General features: G+C 46.6%; 1 protein-coding gene across 2 annotated transcripts in view; it reads left to right on the top strand.

Moving 5' to 3' along the window:
• Positions 1-18,410, top strand: part of PLCD1 (phospholipase C delta 1) — a 51,542-nt gene that overhangs the window by 29,526 nt on the left and 3,606 nt on the right. For both annotated transcript variants that reach the window (XM_053993979.1, XM_053993970.1), the window contains exons 5-12: positions 2,503-2,731; positions 3,920-4,121; positions 5,996-6,140; positions 7,169-7,318; positions 14,438-14,599; positions 15,921-16,077; positions 16,377-16,493; positions 17,850-18,028. In XM_053993979.1, the coding sequence (XP_053849954.1) occupies positions 2,503-2,731; positions 3,920-4,121; positions 5,996-6,140; positions 7,169-7,318; positions 14,438-14,599; positions 15,921-16,077; positions 16,377-16,493; positions 17,850-18,028 (1,341 nt within the window). The remainder of the gene's footprint in view (positions 1-2,502; positions 2,732-3,919; positions 4,122-5,995; positions 6,141-7,168; positions 7,319-14,437; positions 14,600-15,920; positions 16,078-16,376; positions 16,494-17,849; positions 18,029-18,410) is intronic.

The raw sequence follows: 18,410 nt of genomic DNA, 5'->3' as shown, positions 1-18,410 counted from the left end.
GAATCACTCCCACACCTTCACACACCAACAACCTGAAAAAATCACCCTTGGTTTGATTTTTTTGTTTTTTGGTTTTTTTTTTAATTTTACTTTATTTTAGGGGCACAGTCTCCTCTTATTTAATGGACCTTTTCTACTGTCACAATAATTGTAAGGGAGCTCTAGGAGAAGAAACCATGAAATTAATCCTTTTTGCTTAAAGACTCCCAGTAATTCCTAAACCTTGATTCAACCCGTGGAAATGCAGGGAGTTAGTTGAAGTACCATCATTAAGCAAGCAATTGTTAAGTTTCCTGTATAGCCACTGGAAAGAGAGGCTCTTTGGAGGTTAATTTAGGTCTCCTGAAGGCTGATTTGCCTCCAGGAAGGGTCTGTGTTGCTCTTAAAGCAATTACATTTTCAGTTTGCATCCTGAAAATGGACTAGGGCATTACAGCCTATTAAAGGGTGATCTTTTCTGTCTCAGAGAGTTTTTCTTCATTTAGTCACAGGAAGGAAGGGTGATCAGGGGCTCAAGTGGGGGCTGCAGGGCATGTTCTCACATTATTTTTGCCTCTCATCATGTGACTCTGTGTCCACATTTAGGTTTGAGACACGGGAGTAAAACGTGTTGCAAAGCAACCAGAAATTATGCAAAGTTCCTGTCATTGCTCACTTCATTTCAACCTCAATATTCATTCTGATGCATCAGAAAGGTGTTTTTGCTGGCAGGCCAAGGGTCATGCAGAACTCATGGCTTGTGATGCATACATGGGAGGTAAAACACAGTATTTTGGGTTGAGAGTCTCTTTCTAATTTGGACCTCTTGTAGCCAAAGCAGAAGTCACCCACTTTTATACCATGCATCTGATCTGTCCTGGGGTTTGATTCCAGTGCTATTGCCCTGTTTTCATCACAGCCTTTATGGCAACTAATGAATAAACTTCCCCAGGCACACCACTTAAAATGCCAGTTTTCTAGGAGGAATATCTTGTCATTTTCCCTGTCAAGTCTTAAAGAAAAGAACATTTGTAATTCACAACATCCCTGCTGTCTCCACCAGCTGCTTTCCCTCTTTATATTCCTTTTGCAGTTGCTAAGCATCATGCTCAGCTTAGCTTGGGGGATCTGCCAGAGCCACAGCACAGGATCATAGACATGGAAGGCAGCGAGGAAAAGGCAATTCTTGAACTCTCAAACCTATTTTGGAGTTGTTTGTAGTACTGAGCATGTCACAGGTTGTCCCATCCCTGAGATGAACCCGTAGCTTCTACCCAGCAGGTTCTGAAGTCAGGACAAGTGGAACTCTTTTTTTCTGTCACTTCAGTTTGTGAAATCCTAGGCATTATGATAATGTTCTTTGGTTTTATATGTGCTCCTTAAGCAGATAGTGAAAGATTTGCAGGGCATGAAAGTCCCTCCTTATCATCTTGGGACACTGCCAAAGCCACCGTGGCCATTGCTGAGATCACTGGCAGAGCTAGGTTGAGATTAGTGTGATTACTGGTTAAACTAAGGCATTTTCACCATAAAAACCAGGAAAATAGCTCTGTCACAGGGGATCAAAGATGGAAAGCAGTTTAATTCCTCTGGTTTGACAAGCTGAAGAATTCTGCTAGGAACAAACAACAAAATTAATATCAGGATTTGCTACAGAAAAAAAAAAAGTTGTTTCTGATGAAAAATTGAACCTGGGAGTATTTAAAATAAACTAGAAAAACTTGTTATTGGAAAAGCTGTGTCCTTGATGGAGACATTAACGTGTATATCTCAAGCTCCTCATCTTTCATGGTCAATCAAGTCCTTGGCTGTGGTGCTCTGTCACAGATGGTATCTACTGGAAAAGTTCAAACCCCAGAGGAAGATGGAGGATCTGAATTACAGTTCCTTGTGGGAAGATTATATCTAATTTGAAATCTGTGGGGATTTTGTTATGTGGCAGGTTTTGGATGAGAATGGAAAATTTCCATGGAGAGGTGGATTTTTTCATACCTAAACATGCACATGTTTAGCAGTTGTGGGGGTTTAAAGTTGTTTTTGATGCCATTTTTGCAAACAGCCCTATTGTGAGTCTCGACAGCCTCTTGAGGTCTGAGCCATTCAGGTCAAAGGAAGGGTTCTTTTCACTTAACTTCCTGGATTTTTGGCTATACTCTCTATCATTATTTAATAGAGTCAATTGTTTCCCTTTATTCCCCCTGAGATTGAGAATTATATTTCTTTTGACCCTTGATTTGTGCTTGGATTATTTTGAGCTGTCCCGAAGCACACCAAGTGCTGGAACTCAAGGCTGGTGTTTTTGAGCACATTGATAATGTATAAATGCTAATAACTGGAACTGTTTTATGACTGTTGGCCTTGTCAGTGAGAACCATTGTCATTGACCACGTGCTCCTCACTGGCTGGCCAGTAATTCTTTGCAATTATTTTGTGTTCTGCGTTGTGTAGCCCTGGTGCAGATTACGGCTGGCCTATGCCAGAAGGAAAGAAGGTTTTCACTCCTTCTCCCCTCTACGTTTACAGCACTGTGACAAGTCCAAAACAGAGGCTCTGGAGGATGATGAGATAGAGGAATTTTACAAGATACTGACAGAAAGGAAGGAAATAGACAGCATCTTCCAAATGTACTCGGACCCAGAAGGGTTCATGTCCTGCCAGAACCTGGTGAGGTTTCTCTATGAGGTGCAGCAGGAAGAAAATGCTGTTGTTGCTGCCCCTGCCTTAATTCAGAGATACGAGCCCAACGAAAGAGGTAGGTTGAAAACCCTGGCTGGTTTGCTTCAAAATCTTGCTTTTTTTGATGAGCTATGAATTGCATTGCTGCTGCTTTTTTTCCCTGCAGTCGTGTGCATTATTTTCTCCCCACAGCTGCTTCTAAAACACCACTCTTCTAGGGGAACATTAACAACTCTGGGAGAGGAGAGGAGAGGAGAGGAGAGGAGAGGAGAGGAGAGGAGAGGAGAGGAGAGGAGAGGAGAGGAGAGGAGAGGAGAGGCTGGGAAATCTCTCTCTTCAATTTTATTTTGGGTGCAATGAACAGCAGGAGAGGGATTGATACAGGTTTGACTAGAGGATGATGAAATTCTTGAGGGAAAGACTCAGATGGGTTATTCAGATGCCAAGACCTCATGTGGCTTTTCCAGGCTGATAATGTAGCAATATTTATGTTCTCCAGAAGCCGGAGTGGAGGCAGATGTCCTTGGTGGTGGGCACCTGTAAAGCCATCTGCAGATGGGATCTCTGAGTAGAGGCCAAGGAGGTGACAGCTGTTTAGGAGGCAGACACTGAATGTCTGTCTGCTCAGACTGTGGGTGAATCATCAGTCTGGAGCACCTTGGAGGATGTGTTCCAAGAGCCAACTCAGAATCATGGGCTGCTTTTCTACTATCCTGCTATTCCTTCAGGAGAGGGACAAGGCTTTGGAACTGTCAGGCTTTAGGATTAGGCTGAGATTGAGTTCAGTCCCTCAAAATGGGAGTAATTTTGTATTTCCTCTTTGCTAATCATGTCTTTCATTGGATAATCTAGACAGGATTTATCTGGCTGTGTTTAGATATCTGACAGCTTCTCTGGGTTGGCTCAAAGAAACCTTTAAATGCTCAAACAGACATTTTGTGCTGTAAATTTCTAGAGACAGATGAGGTAAGGTCTGTCTTTGACACTTCTAAGATGTTATCAAGGACAAGTAAAGTGTAATAAAAAGCCACGTAAGTGTCATAAAAAGCTGTACTTGGGAAGGGGCATTAAAAGCATTTTCAGGCAGCTGAAGTTGTCATCCTTGTCTGGAGAGCATTGATGTCTTTGCTTTTACTGAATGCCTGGGGAGCACATTTTTGCCTCTGGGATCTCCTGGAGAGCACAGGCACCGTGGTGAAGGTGGTAGCATGACTTGGTGGCATCTCATTTTCAGTGTGGGCTTTTCTGTCTGTTTACCTGGCAGCCAAGAGGGGCAACGCCATGACCAAGGATGGTTTCCTGATGTACCTGCTGTCAGATGAGGGGAACATATTCAACCCCTCCCACCGAAAAGTTTACCAGGACATGACCCAACCTCTCAGTCACTACTTGGTGTCATCCTCACACAACACCTATCTCATGGAAGACCAGATCACAGGGCCAAGCAGCACAGAGGCCTATATCAGGTAAAGAATGTGTGTGTTTGGGAGGTGAACCTCTTTCTTTCAGAAGACATGAGTGTCTGTGCTGATGGATGCAAGGGATCAAGAAGCAATCTTCCACCAGACCAGGTAATATGGGCTGGCCCATGTTTCCAGGGTGAGCTCTTTCCAAACCAGGTTGGCTGTGCCCTCCTTTTCACAGCTCTTTGACCTGAGTCTCATCTGGTGTCCACCTGGGTGTAGGATGTATAATTACTACATTAGGAAGCAGTATAAAATGTCTGCAGTCACATGGAGGCTGGATTACAGCCCTCTGGCCTGGTGTTTTCAAAGCATGATGCTGAGGGGGTGTTGCATTCCCCAAAATATGGCACAGGAGAGTGCAAGGAGCTTACAAGATGGAAAGATTCCTGGGGCAGAGCTGCAGATCTGGGAGGAGACAAAACAATTCATAGTGCCATGGTGCTTATGCTCTGTACTGCCTTTGGGAGAGGCCCATGGCAGGGACTGTCCCCACAACCATGCTGGGGTTTATTTTGGAGAGTCTTAGTTGGAGCAATCAATAAAAAGAGGTGGGATATGAGCAGGGTGAGTGATTGGGAGAACTTACACCTGGTGCCTTTTTAGCATCTCAGATATTCCTGCAGCACCCCTGCACAGAGCTTTAGGTGCTGCCTGTGTCTGCCTTTAACAGCACCTCATGGCCAGATGGGTGCAGTGACCTTCAGTAATTTGCACACCCACCTTGCATTACTCCGTGTTTTTATCAGACAAGACGGTGTTTCCTTGTGAGCCACTCAATGGCTGCAATTCTGCCTTTGTTTATGACTTACCTCATTCTCAGGAGCAACGGCTGACTGGAGTCACAAGGTCAAAAGTGTTGAGAGTAAAATCTGGTACAAGTTATTTCTCAGCAGCTCTTTGAATTCATCTTACAGAGTCTTAAAATTATAGATGTGTGTTTGGGTTGCACAAAAAAAAAAAAAAAAATCCCATGATTCTGGAGCAGGTTTCCCAGAGATGCTGTGGATGCTTCATCCCTGGAAGTGTTCAAGGCCAGGTTGGACAGGGCTCTGAGTGACCTGGTCTAGTGGAAGCTGTCCCTTCCCATGGCAGGGGGTTGGAACTGGATGATCTTTAAGGTCCCTTCCAACCCAAACCATTCTGTGATTTTATTGCAATGAGTTAAAGGAATTGTGTGATCTGAAATATTTAGGGAATTACTGTAAAAGAGACGAGATCACCTCCTAGATAGATGGGGCGGGTGGGGGGAATCTGCATTTGAAAATAAATTGAAATGGGAGCATGGATATGTAGAGGTAGGAATTTCACATGGAAATTTGGTCTGTAGACTTGGTTTAGGAAACTGGCCCTCAGCAGTCTCCTCAGCTATGATGGAGTTCCCATGGATCCCTCCTTCCCTTTCTCCCAGCTCTGAAGATTCATCCCTCATGTCATATCAGATCTAGATGAAGAAATCACATAATCTAAGCTTTGTGACCTGGCTTCTAAGGCTGATTGTCATTCTTCTACTGCAGCCACTCTTGATTTTCTCTTCACCATCTTTGGGGAAAGACTTGGGTCACAGTCATCAGTGTCCTTTCTCATCTGACACTCACTATGTCTTATTCTTTGGATAATTCTACCTTGGACTTTCACTACCTTATTTCTCAGATCCTTCTGTGCTTTCCTTGCTCAACCTTGAGCTCTCTTCGCTGACACTGATTTTACCTGATCCCATCCTTTATCTGCTTTCCTGTTTTTTCCAAGCTCCTTTCTTCTCCCTTGCTCCTGAATTTCCTTCCAGTCTTCCCAGGCAGCGCCTGTGCCTGATGTACCCTCACTTGGAGTTGGAGCAGAAGGTGTAGAACCCAACCAGGTCCTTTCTTTGTTTCCAGAGCCCTCACCAAAGGCTGTCGCTGTGTGGAGCTGGATTGCTGGGATGGCCCCAACTCGGAGCCCGTCATTTATCACGGCTACACTCTCACCTCCAAGATCCTCTTCAGCGATGTCATTAAGGCCATCAAGAACTATGCATTCAAAGTAAGGAGGAGGGACTTTTTCTCATGTTGCACGACCCAGGACTGGCAGTAGAGCTCTTCCCTCCCAGCAGAGAGCAGAAGCAATGACAGTTTCACCTCACGGGGACAAGATGTGTCCTTCTGTCTGAGCATCCATGCTCTGCTTCCTCCAGAGATCCATCCCTGGGGGTTGCTGCACAGGGAGAGCACCATCTGAGGATGAGTTTGAACCTGGGCCAGCACAGCTGCATCCTGCACCCCACTACAATGAAAATGATGCTCATAATCTTGAGCATGCCTGGTGGGAAATGCCAGCAAGCCCATGATTTGTGTGGCTTTGATGTCTCAGGGTCTGTTTCTTGTTTAGAGGAATCCATGTGCATGTTTTGGATGTGAAGGACTGTTTTTATTCTGCTTTAAAAGGGATGAACAGGGCTGGAGTCTTGTATGGCACCAGGCTTCAGAAAATCTTAGGTCTGTCCAGACTCACTGGACTCTGCTGCTTTCCTTCAGTGCACTTGGGAGCTGTTGCCAAGTTTTGTTTGGGGCCATAAAGGAGTGACAGTGACAATAATGACAATGCCTTCAGGACACAAAATGACCTGGGGGGCACAGGGAACCAGATCAGGCCTATGAAGGAATGGAGGAAGGATTGACATCACTCAAGGGTTTGAGCAAACCCTGTGATTTCAAAGCCCCCTTCCCAGTCCTTCCTCTGAAGGTGGGTAGGAAGGTGCTCTGGCCCACAGTGCAAGCAGAGAATAGAGGCACAGGGAGTGCCCAAGAAAGTCTGTGAAAGGCAATCCTGACCCATCCTGGTGCCTTCTCCATTGGACCATCATCTCTGGAAGGCATCAGCACAGATCTGAGTAACAGATCTTTTTAATGGAATTTTTAACAAATTCCATTTTTAGCAAATCCTTGCTTTAGGAGAACATCAGCCCCTCCTGTTGACACACTCATTCCCAGAGAAATGGAGTTCATACCAATTGCTGTAGACTGGTGAAAGCACAGAGTTCACTGATGGTGTGTGTTGCTGTCTTGTTCCAGACCTCACCATACCCCGTCATCATCTCCCTGGAGAACCACTGCAGCGTGGACCAGCAGAAGGTCATGGCCCAGCACATGACCACCATCCTGCAGGACATGCTCTTGGTCGCCCCAGTCGATGGAAACAAATCCCAGTTCCCCTCCCCAGAGGTAAGCAAGGCCACTCCAGCACTTTCTGCCTTCTGAGGGGTGGACAAGAGGGAGGTTTTTCTTCTCGCTGGGTGCGAAGCTCAAAACTCAAGGGGAAAACCACTGCAAGTAGCCTGAAGGTGTATTAAACACAAAGTGTCCTGCCATTGAGAGTGTCCTGGGTTGGTGGGGATGGAGATATCCATGGAGGAAAAAGGGAAGCAGGAGGCTGCCTAGAGATGCCCCTTTTATTCCCAGGAATCAGGGCAGCTGACAGGCTGGGAGCTGAGCCCTGGCCTTGCAAGAGGAAAGAGATACACAGCACTCAAGAGTGGTTCACCACTAGAAATCATTAGCTGACAGCAAAAACTGGAAATGGAATCTTGATATGAAAAATATGTCTCCAAAACAGGAGCCAAAAGGAAACATTAATCTATTTCCACCCATGTGGTTTGTGCTTGCTGTCTTTCTTTCTGTTTTTCTTAGCACTTTGCAGGAACAGACTCCTGTACGGTTAGCTGCAGTTCCCTTTAAATTGCATTTCTTTGCTCATTCTCCAAAAATTAGATGAACATGCCTAGTCAGAGCTGGGAGGAGTTCGTGGGTGAGATAAAGCTGGCAGTCAGCAGGGGAGAAAGGAGAGGAAAACAATCCACCCAGAATATCTTCTATATTAGTTCTCCCTCTTCCTTTATCTGCTTTTCCTTTCTGACTTTCCTCTTTTGTTTGGGAATGTCATGCCTCGTTTGATACAATGCCTGGCACAGAGGGAAGCTGCTCTGGGCTGGTCCCTAAGCACCAGGGCAATAAATTAGGATGAATTGTAATTTTTACTGCTGCTGCTTCAGCAGGACCTTGGCTCTGGCACAGACAAGGTGCCTCCACTGGGAGAAGTGACTCTCCTAGGGTGAGGACACTCCCAGCACAGAGATCAATCTTTACAGGCACTTACTGAGTTGGAAAAATACGTCTTCAGTGTCCCCTCCTGACTTGTTATTTATCCTGGTGCAGGATCAGGATCATTCAGCTGATGGCAATGATATGATGAAAGAAAGGAGAAACACCAAGCACAGCAATGTGTGATTTGTGAGTGGAAGGGGATGACCCCAACTTCCCAAAGATGTTTTTTTCCATGCCTGTGCTCATCTAATCTCCTGATTTTGATTGCCAAAAAGACACTTGGCCCCTGCTGAACACAATGCCCAGATCTACCCTAGGGAATGGATTTGGGCTGAGGTGCTCTATTGCAGGGATTGATCCATTTAGTTCAATCACAGAAAAAATGACATTGTTGCAACACCTATCCTTTTCCTTCTGGTACTTTTCCTCTGCCTTCCTGCTTTTTGAAGTAGGACAGTGCAAAGGGCTGAAATGTTGAATTTTTTTTGAGTGTAAAATACATTGAAACTGAAACATGAGGGGAAAAACAAACAAACAAACCAGGAACCTCTTGGCTTCTCCCTCCCTTGTTGACATGAGGAAACCAGGGACAACAGGATATTTTTTATATCAGGAAAAGGATGGGATCTGCCGCTGGGCAAAGGGCTGAAGGCTGTAAACACAAACAGTCGAAGGATTGCTGCCGATTGTGTCAGCAGGGCAAGGTTAGTAATTAAAGGAAGATTGACACGGTTTGGATTTGTGCTAACGATTCACACCACAGCCCCGGGGCAGGAATCTGATTTATTCGGCTCCATTCAGGAGCAGTGTTGGGCTACACAGATTATCTAAATATCTCCCCCAAGCTGCTGTCTTTAGGTCCCAATAGTGAATTAAAGGCTGTTGGATGAAAGGCCAAAAAACACATCAAGGCTCCAGGCAGCACCAGGGTTGTAGGGAGGAGCTGATCCAGTCTCTGCTGCTGGTGGGTTCTTACCCTTCTCTCCCATCCCTGCCAGGGGTCTGCCAGGGCCCCTTGGCCCTGTCCCTACATCCCAGCTAGAAATGCTGCAAATCCACAGTCCTAGAATGAGACTAAAACTGTTCCCAGTGTTGGAACTATTCAGTGTATCCAGTGTGTCTGAAACCCCTACAGTTCTTTGTTCCTGGAATTCCTTGTTTATGAGGACAGTGCCTTTGGGCATTACCCACATGTTTTGTGTCAATGTGGCCTCAGATCCATCTGCACATCTCTGTTTCTCCAACCTTAGCCCAGCTTGTGTCAGTCTTGTCTGCAGTGCATCTTCTTGCCTGAAGTTCTTGAGCTGAGTTTCCTTCAATCCTCCAGAACCTCCTTCAGTAACGTGTTTCTTCCCCTTTCCTGGAGACTCTCTTCATCCTCTGGTGCCACTCATTGCTGGTGCAACACTTCAGTTTGCAGCTGAAGGACGTGCACAGATGGAGATGTGATACCACTTAGTGCATCTGATCTGCACATCTCCTCATGAATGGGAACATGTTGTTCCCCACAGCTTCCAGAAGTCTGCAGAGGGGGATATCCTGATCCTGAGAGTGGGATGTGTGTCAGGAGGCAGTGCTCAGACCCTGTGTATCCATGTACCTGAGCACTTCACTTAGGGCTCCTTTGGAGAAACAGAGGAGTTGGAGGTGTGGTCCACCTCCTCCTCAGTGTTTGTCCAAACAGAGGAGGAATCACACCCTGGGAGTGTTTGGTTTTCTCTGTTGACTCTAAAGGAGGTGTTGAAGCCACAGAAAGTTTGTTGAGATGGATCACTTTACAAATCTTCCATTCCCACTGAGATGAAAACAGGAGTTCAGACCTTGCTGTGGCTCTCAGGTTGCTCCTAGGGGCAGGAAGCTTTCAGGTAGGATAAACCTGTGTCTGCAGATCTTTTAAAACGCTCTGCTCATTACAGCTCTGCTGCTTCTGATAAAAATCAATGCTTTCCTTTAAGATGGTTTCCACATCCCAGTGTCAGAACCATTTCATCTGCACAGCTGAGCTCCACTTCAGGGGGACTAAGGAATGCCATTTATAGGGCATGTGAAGAAGGAGAAGAGTTGAATCTGTTGCAGCAGCCACTCCACTGTGTGCTCTCAGTGGAGTCCAATGTCCTTGTAGCCTTTCCTGAGGTTGTACTCCACCTTGGGCTTCCCACAGACAGCTGGAATGGCTTTATGGTCTACTTGGAGAACATTTATTGAGCATCTCAGCTATTGCTTCCTCCTAAGACAAGGGATCTGCTCAACAGAGCTGAACTGATGAGCTGAGTGTCTTTTGCCTCAGGCTAGAAATATTTAATATCACATGAAGGGGAACCATAGAGACAGAGCAAGGGCAGGTGTGTGTTTGTGACTGTCTATATCAGCTTATTTAAAACCTCAGTAAAGAAGAGAAACTCTCAGATGTAGGACTTTGCTTCCTCTGCAGGGGGGATTCACTGCAATGCTACCACAGGATAGCACCTTTTGTGGGAAATGGGGATGAAAATGCCTCTCTTTGGGGCGAGTCTCACCCTTTCTTCTGACAAATAAGCAAATGGATCTCCTCTGAGTTAGGTGGCACATGGCCTGCTCTCCCTTGTAGGTGTAGGAGCAGTGTCCTGTGCCCATGGGGGGCATCTGTACCATATCCAAGGTTTCCCAGAGGAACCACAGGCTAGATAGGATAACAGCAGCACTGAGGACCTGCTGCTGGCAGCTCTGGAATGGGCTGTGGTGAGGAGACACAGTGGAGGCTGTGTTGCTGTGCCTTCCCTCGTGATGTTCTTCAGCCATGTAGGATTGGTCTGTGCCAGGAACTGCGCCTCCCACTTGCTGTGCAGGCTGAATGGGAGCGATGCTGAGAAGGCTGACCTGGAACAGAGGCTGGACAGAGCTAAAGAATAAGTAGGGATTTATTAAGAGGCTTCAGTGGATCTACCTTGGGCAGCACAAGAGCCCAGCCAGGGCTACACCCAAGATGAACCAAAATGGTCACAAAAATGCACATCCGCTCACGGGGTCTCTCACTTTTTATAAGTTCTGCTCCATTTGCATATTGGAGTTCATTGTCCAATTCCAGCTTCAGATTATGAAGTTCCATCCTTCTTGTTTTTTTCTCTTCAGTCCATGTTGTTTCTGCTCTGGGGCCTGAAACTTGTATCGGTTGTCCTTGGTCCCAAGCTAGAGAAGGAATTGTTTTGTCTGCCTACTCTGTGAAGAGAGCTTACCAACACTTAATATGAAGCTCAGAACTACACACCTAGGCAGCACAGAATCTGAAAAATATGAAAGCTAAAACTTAAAGCATCATTTCCCCCCTTTAGAGTCTTGACAAGGCTTAAAAAGCATAATTACCTGCTGGTAATTAAGAATCAAGTGGGCTGCCCCAAATACTTTATCCTTAGTTCTCCACTGCAGAGCTGTGAGGGGAGGCAGTAACATTTCTTGTGGGGCATTAGAAAGCAGAGGCAGATAATTTATTAAATACCAGGATGGTATCTGCAGCCAGCAGGGGACAAGAGGGGCTGCTCTCAGCCTCTCCTGATGCCTTGTGAAGGCTGACCTGGAACAGAGACTAGACAGAGCTAAAGAATAAAGTAGGGATTTATGAAAAGGCCTCAGTGGATCCACCTTGGGCAGCACAAAGAGCCCAGCCAGGGCTGCAGCCAAGATGAACCAAAATGGTCCCAAAATGCACGAGCGCTCCCGGGGGCTCTCACTGGGATCAGCTCTGCTCCATTTGCACCTTGCAGTTCATTGTCCCATTCCAGCTTTAGCCCAGGCACTCCCATCCTGCTTGTTTTTCTCTCTCCAGCCCACGCTGTTTGTGCTCTTGGGCCTGAGATTTGGATCATTTGTCCTTGGTGCCCAGCTGGAGAAGGAATTGTTTTGTCTCCCTGCTCTGTGCAGAGAGCTCACCATCCCCTAATGTGAAGCTCAGAAGTACACACTAAAGCAGCACAGAATGTGAAAAACAGAAAAGCTCAAACCTGAGGCATCACTCCTTACTGTCCCCAGTGCAATCCTTCCAGGTTTGTCCATCCCAAGTGCTGAGCAGAGCCTAAAAGCTCACACAGAACTGGATTTTGTAGTGGAAGAACAGTGTAGAGCTGGGTGTTGAGGCAGGAGGGTGGGAAGGGACATGAGAGCAGCAGGCTGAAGTCAGGCTCTGGGGATGGGGGGGAGGATATTGCTGTGCTCTGACTGCTCCTTTTGAGTGACAGGGAAAGTGCCCCAGTGTAAACAGCTCATTTGTGGTAGCTGAATTAAAATGCTCTTGGCTGCTGCCTCAGGTGCCAGTGTTGGATTTCTGCTCAAACCCAGCTTCATCCACAGCTTTGCCAGGTGATGAGGAGTGGGGTTGGTCTCTGTAAAGATGTGATGCAATTTGCTTGAACCCACAAAGGGTGCAAAGGGGGAATGGTGTCCTTTGAAAACACCTGTGTTGTTTTATAAAAGATTCTTGGTTTTTCACAGTCCTGTCATTTGAATGTGGTGGGGTTTTGTTGCTTTTGCTGTTGCAGAAAAGGTAAATACAGGGTGTTGCTGAGGAAAGGGGAACATGCTACACAGACTGAGGGGCTGTGCTGGCTAATTCCAAGATAGCATTTTTCTGGAATTACACGTACCCTCCAAAGCCAGGAGTACCAAACACATCCAGGTGGCAGCAAATTCCTGTTCCTGAAAGCTGCCAGGCCTAGTGGTGCTCTTGATTTTAAGGCATAACCCACATACCTGGAGATCACCCCCAGTCGTCTTTCCCAATACTTCTCCCTGTCCCAAACATTTCTGCTGCCTTGTTTGGGCTCTAAGTCATCCCTGTCCAGGCTCCAGCCTTCCCCCCACAGCCAGGGCTTGTGCAAAGGATGTATCAGTGGTGAGGGGTTGGGGATTCTTTGCTTTTTTTTTTTTTTTGCCAAGGTCAAGATTAAATGTGTGAGACAGTATTTCTTTCTCAGACTCAGATGTTTATCAGTTCTTATCTCTGTCACAGTCTCACAAACCCTGACTTCTACAGCCCTTCACTCTAACAAACTAAAAATGGAGCCCCATCTCTCTCTACAAGGCCTTTTAAAGATAAATTGTCCAATTAAGAAATGACACCTAAATAATTTTTACTTTTAACCCAATAACCAACCACCCGTGGCTGCAATGGGGACTTTTTTATCCAATTACACAAAACCACACAAACCCATGGAGAAGGAGGTGAAGAAGAAGGACCAGCCTCCGCCCTAAAACCTCCATCTTGCTTTATATCTGTTACTGTATTTTAAACCCTTAAACTCTGAGTTTCCCACCCTGTGATATCACACACTTCTATTCAAACTCCACACCCACAATCCCAGTTCTGTCATTCCATTTTGGAAGCTTCTCCATGGCCTCAGGTCAATGCAGTGTTCTCCTGGGGGTCAATGCCTGTCAGCACAGAAAGTCTGAAATTCTCAGCAGCCAGGGTTCCAACAAGGGGTTTCATGTGAACCTTGAAAGAGGCTGGAGAGAATTGATTCAGCACAGGGAAGGTGCTCCCTGGACTCCCTCTGCACCCAGCTGTGATGCACTGGTTGTGCTCAGTGCTGTACCATCAGAGGATGGTACAACAATCCCCTGAAGAGGAGGTAGCTTTGGAAAGGGTCTGGGAAATCCTCCTGAGACTGTCAGCACCCTAAGGCTTCACCTGCAAAATGCTAAATGTATTAAAATTCCATGTCTGCTGTGCATGAGGCACCTGTCCAGAGCTTACTGGAGCTCTCTGCCCATTAAAATGTCTGTGGAGCAGAGGCTGCACTGCCTCAGGCCCTGCTTGGATCTCAGTTTCCAGAGTTGTGCACAGGTTTATAACCACACACTGCAGAGCAAGGGGTGCATTAAATAACAGGGCCACACAGAGGGGCAAAAATGGTGCCACAAATTTCTTCCAGCAGCCCAGACCTCCATGCTCAGCCTTGTTTGGTGAGCAACATTTCAGACTTGGGGGAAAAAGGAATATATTTTAATTGTCTTTACCAGCACAACTGTTTAAGTTGTCTGGCAGAGGGGAATCACTGGGCTCTCTGGGGTTTTCAGACTCATGGCTTGTGGTCTCAGAGGCTGGGCAGGGCCCCAGTGTAAAAACAGACTTATTTTTACCTGTGTCTCTGGAAAATAACCAGTCACTGATGCAACTGTAAAAGCACTGGTTACAGCTGAGGGGCTTTTTCAGGGTGGGCCAGAACCTTCTCTAACCACCAGGTATTTTGTCCACTTTTCCTTGTGCAGCAATTGAAAGGGAAGATCCTAGTGAAAGGCAAGAAGCTGAGCAGGCAGGAGGACCCCATCAATGGGAACAACAACCTGGAGGCTGAGGATGTTTCTGATGAAGATGAAGCAGCTGAAATTGAAGATGAATCTGTGAAGACCAAGGTAGAGCAGAAGGGCAAGGTAAGTGAAAGAAGAAATCACTGAGAAATCACTTTTTAGGTGCGTTTTGTACCACACCTAAAGAAATAAAGACAGAAAAGCAGTTGAAATACAATTTTTCATGTGTTCCCAGCCAAGACAGGTCTCAGTGTGGTTTCAGCTACTCAGCTGGGTTGAAAGGGTGAATTGTTGAAATTGCTGGGGCTGAGGCCCCTGATGCTTGCCCAGCTTAATGATCTCTGTCCCAAGCACAAGCAGAGATCTTGCAGAGCCAGCCAAGCAAAAAGGTTGGCTTCTTTCTCTAAAATGAGACTGGAGGACCTTGCAGCAAGGACAGACCGTGTAGCAATTATGGAAGCAGTGGAAGGACACATGTTCAATCTCTGTCTTATTTCCAGAAAGCTGTTTGTCATGGGACTGTCATGACTTTGGCTTTTCCAGTCACATTTTGGGATATGTCTGCAGCCTCACTGGCTGTTTGTTTCTGACCTGGAGGAGGGAGGGAAGGAAGGGGTAGCTAGTTACTAAAGCAATTTGTATGATGATTTCCAGAAGGAAAAGGCTGGCCTTTACACTAGTGTTCTGCCCCATCATGTGAGGAAATGGATTTTTCCAGGTTGCAGGTCCTTGTGAAGCCCATATCCCTCACAGGGTGGTTTCATAGGTGACACAGACACATTCAGCCCCACTGATGGCAAAGCTCTTGGTGTTACCTCTGTATCAGGACTGATCTATATTTCCCTTTGATGAGCTGCTCACTCTTTGCAGGTCTTAATTATTTCTCTGATCTCTAGTCAATAATGTGTACATTATTTTGACATTCTGACATCTTTTGACTTTCTTTTCTTGCCCCTGATGGGAGCTGGGGACTCTCACTTGCACCAATAAATGTGGCTGTGGAGTTGGAGTCATGAAAGCATTGTAACAACTTCCTAGTTCAAGGGGAAAAAAGCCCAGGCTCTGTGGAGGCCAAAAGACCCTTCTCTTCCCTTTATTTCCAGGTTTGCATGCCTGGGACCAGGACAGTATGGAAAAGTCATTGCTAAGGCTCTGCTGTAAAGTTTAGCACCTGGAGACAGACGTGGGTGCTGAAATACAAATGATCCTGCAGAGAGCAGCAAGGAAGGGTATCCCACCAACAAAGGGGGAATCCTTTTCCAGCCTTTCCTGCACAGGGTGACACAGGGCACACCACCAGCCACTGAGTGCTGAGAGTGTGCATCTTTTCCTGGTGGAAGTGGTGGAGAAGAGAAGCCCCAGGGGTCGTATAGAGAAAACACAATTACCACTTTTGAGCATGACAGCAAAACCTCCCCACAAACCTCTTGTCTCCTGTTTCTAGAGTGACACCTTGAAGCTGGCCAAGGAGCTGTCAGACACAGTTGTCTACTGCAAGAGTGTCCACTTTGAAGGCTTTGATGACCCCAACCATCCTCGGGCTTTCTACGAGATGTCATCGTTCTCAGAGAGCAAAGCTCTGAAACTGGCCCAGGAGTCTGGTATGTGTGTTCTGCCCTCCTCTGTCCCTGCTCCCCAGAAAGGGACAGCTGCTGGTGGAAAAGGCATCCCAAAGACATGGGTTAGGATCTCTTTGGTCAAGCATGTCACTGAGAAAAGTGGGAAGAACTTAGTATCCTTGAGGCTGTTACCAAGAAGGGTGTTTTTGCAGGTGGTTCCCACTCAGCCAGACTTACCAGGCAGAGGAGAACACACAGCAGCAGCAGGAAGAGATAAAACTGAAAGGGATCTTTCCACCACTGACAGGGATGTTTCCTTCTGTTTTTTCCTTTCTCTGTAGGAACCAGTTTCATTCATCACAACATCAGGCACCTGAGCCGTATCTACCCTGCAGGCTGGAGGACGGATTCTTCCAACTACAGCCCCGTGGACCTGTGGAACGTCGGCTGCCAGATCGGTGGGTGCCACTGGGAGGCTGGAGGGGGTCACCTGTCTGGCTCATCCGTGGCCTGGCTGTGGAGGGGCTCCAGCTGAGGCAGAATCTCAAGCCCTTTGCAGCCAGAGGCTCAGCAGTCAGTGAGAGAGACCAGCTTTCCAAACAATGCCCGGTGACTTTCCACGGGCCATTTTCTGTCTCTGCACAAACCCATTAGGAGAGGCTTTTCTGCACATTAAATGTGCAAATCCCTGCAATTTTGCTGTCAGCAGACTTATTGCCATTTAACAAAGGAGGAGGGAGCATGAGCTCTGTGGGTCCTGCAGCCCCCACAGGGACACAGGTAGCACCCCTTGCCCTGTCTGGCCTCTGGACAGTCCTTGGGAGGCACCATCGGTTCCCTTGGGGTACAGGAAGGCCAGACCTGAATCCAGTATTTGGGCATGCAAAATAAGATTTTTTACAAGCCCTGAGTACTTTCAGCTCCCAGGAAAACCAGCGTGCTGCAGTTATCAAAGTCTTGCTGCAGGTGGAAAAATAGGGGAGTGCCTTAAAATGCTCTCAGCCTTCAAGTATAACCAGGTATGAAGGACGTGCAGCCAGGATAAATTTCTGTGTCTTAAGAGATGTCTTAGATGTTGCTAAAGAGTTTAAAATCATCCTTGAGGAAATCAAGGGAGCACTGAGGAGCTGCTGGGGTCCTTGTGCACTCTTGTGGTATCAGTGAGGCTGTTCACAGAGATTGTTCCAGGTTTTACATCAATGCCTTTAAAAAGGTATCGACAAATTGGGAAAAATACAAGGAATGTGCCTCGTGTTAGGACACCAGTGAGGCTTAATCTATTTTGACAGTAAAGAGGTGATTTGATCACAGCTTACGTGCTGCCACCTGAGGAGTTCAGACAGTGTGGAGCTCTCTAATCCAAACAACAGAGGCATCAATGCCCCTTGGGATGGCAAATGAAAACAGGCAGATCTGGGCTGGAAAGGAGATTTTATAATGAGGCTAAGTAGCCAGAGAAATGATCTGAGATGGATTTGCTGGCTTCACTGTAGGAGAGGACCACTTCAGCATAGAAATGAAGAGGTTTATCTAAAAGATGCACTTGTTCTAGCTAGCATAAATTCCTTGCAGGACAATTTTTTATCCTAGGGAAGGCAGAATGGCTGTAATGGCTCCTCCCATCTCTGTCATCTCTGAATGCAAGAAATCCTCAGGGCTAGCAGGCTGTGAGGGTCAGCGTTTACCACTGCTCTTTGAAGCGTGGAAAAGCCAATGTTTATGTCCATGAAGTGCAGTTTCATGTGAACAGAATTAGCATGAAAAGATAGCTATTGATTTATCTGAGTGACTGAAGTTATTTATTTATGTTGCAGTTGCCCTAAATTTCCAGACAGCAGGCACAGAAATGGATGTGTACCAGGGTCGGTTCCAGGACAATGGGTTTTCTGGGTATGTCTTAAAGCCGGAATTCCTCCGGGATGAACAAACCAAATTCAATCCAAAATCCATCACAGAAGGAACATGGGGGACAAAGAAGAAGCTGCTGCTTAAAGTAAGAATAGAAGTTGGAAAACATCTCAGTAACATTCACTTGTTGGGGGGGTGTGTAGGTTGTACCTTCTCCTTCTTCTGGTCCTACCTTCAGTGTTGTCTAACCCTACTGATTTCCCACATCTGGGGGCTCTCATGGGCTTGGATGCTCCAGGGATCTACTCACGTGTTTAATGCTGGGCAATAAGTTAATGACAACATTTGCTGTCGTTCCAGAACTGTGCAGGGAGACATGCAATCAGCAGTCACCTCTGGTGTTCCCAAGGACCAGCTGAGCACTGTGGGGACACTCAGAAAAGCTGCCTGTCCCAAAGCCAGCTGGCTGGGCTGGAGCAAGGTTCCTTAGGTGCTTTAGCTCATGACAGCTTCCTCTGAAGGATGTC

The sequence above is a fragment of the Vidua macroura genome, chromosome 1 (assembly GCF_024509145.1).
Source record: "Vidua macroura isolate BioBank_ID:100142 chromosome 1, ASM2450914v1, whole genome shotgun sequence".
Lineage (NCBI taxonomy): Eukaryota > Metazoa > Chordata > Aves > Passeriformes > Viduidae > Vidua > Vidua macroura.
The sequence above is the reverse complement of the archived record's forward strand: the minus strand, read 5'-3'. Positions and strand labels throughout refer to the sequence as shown.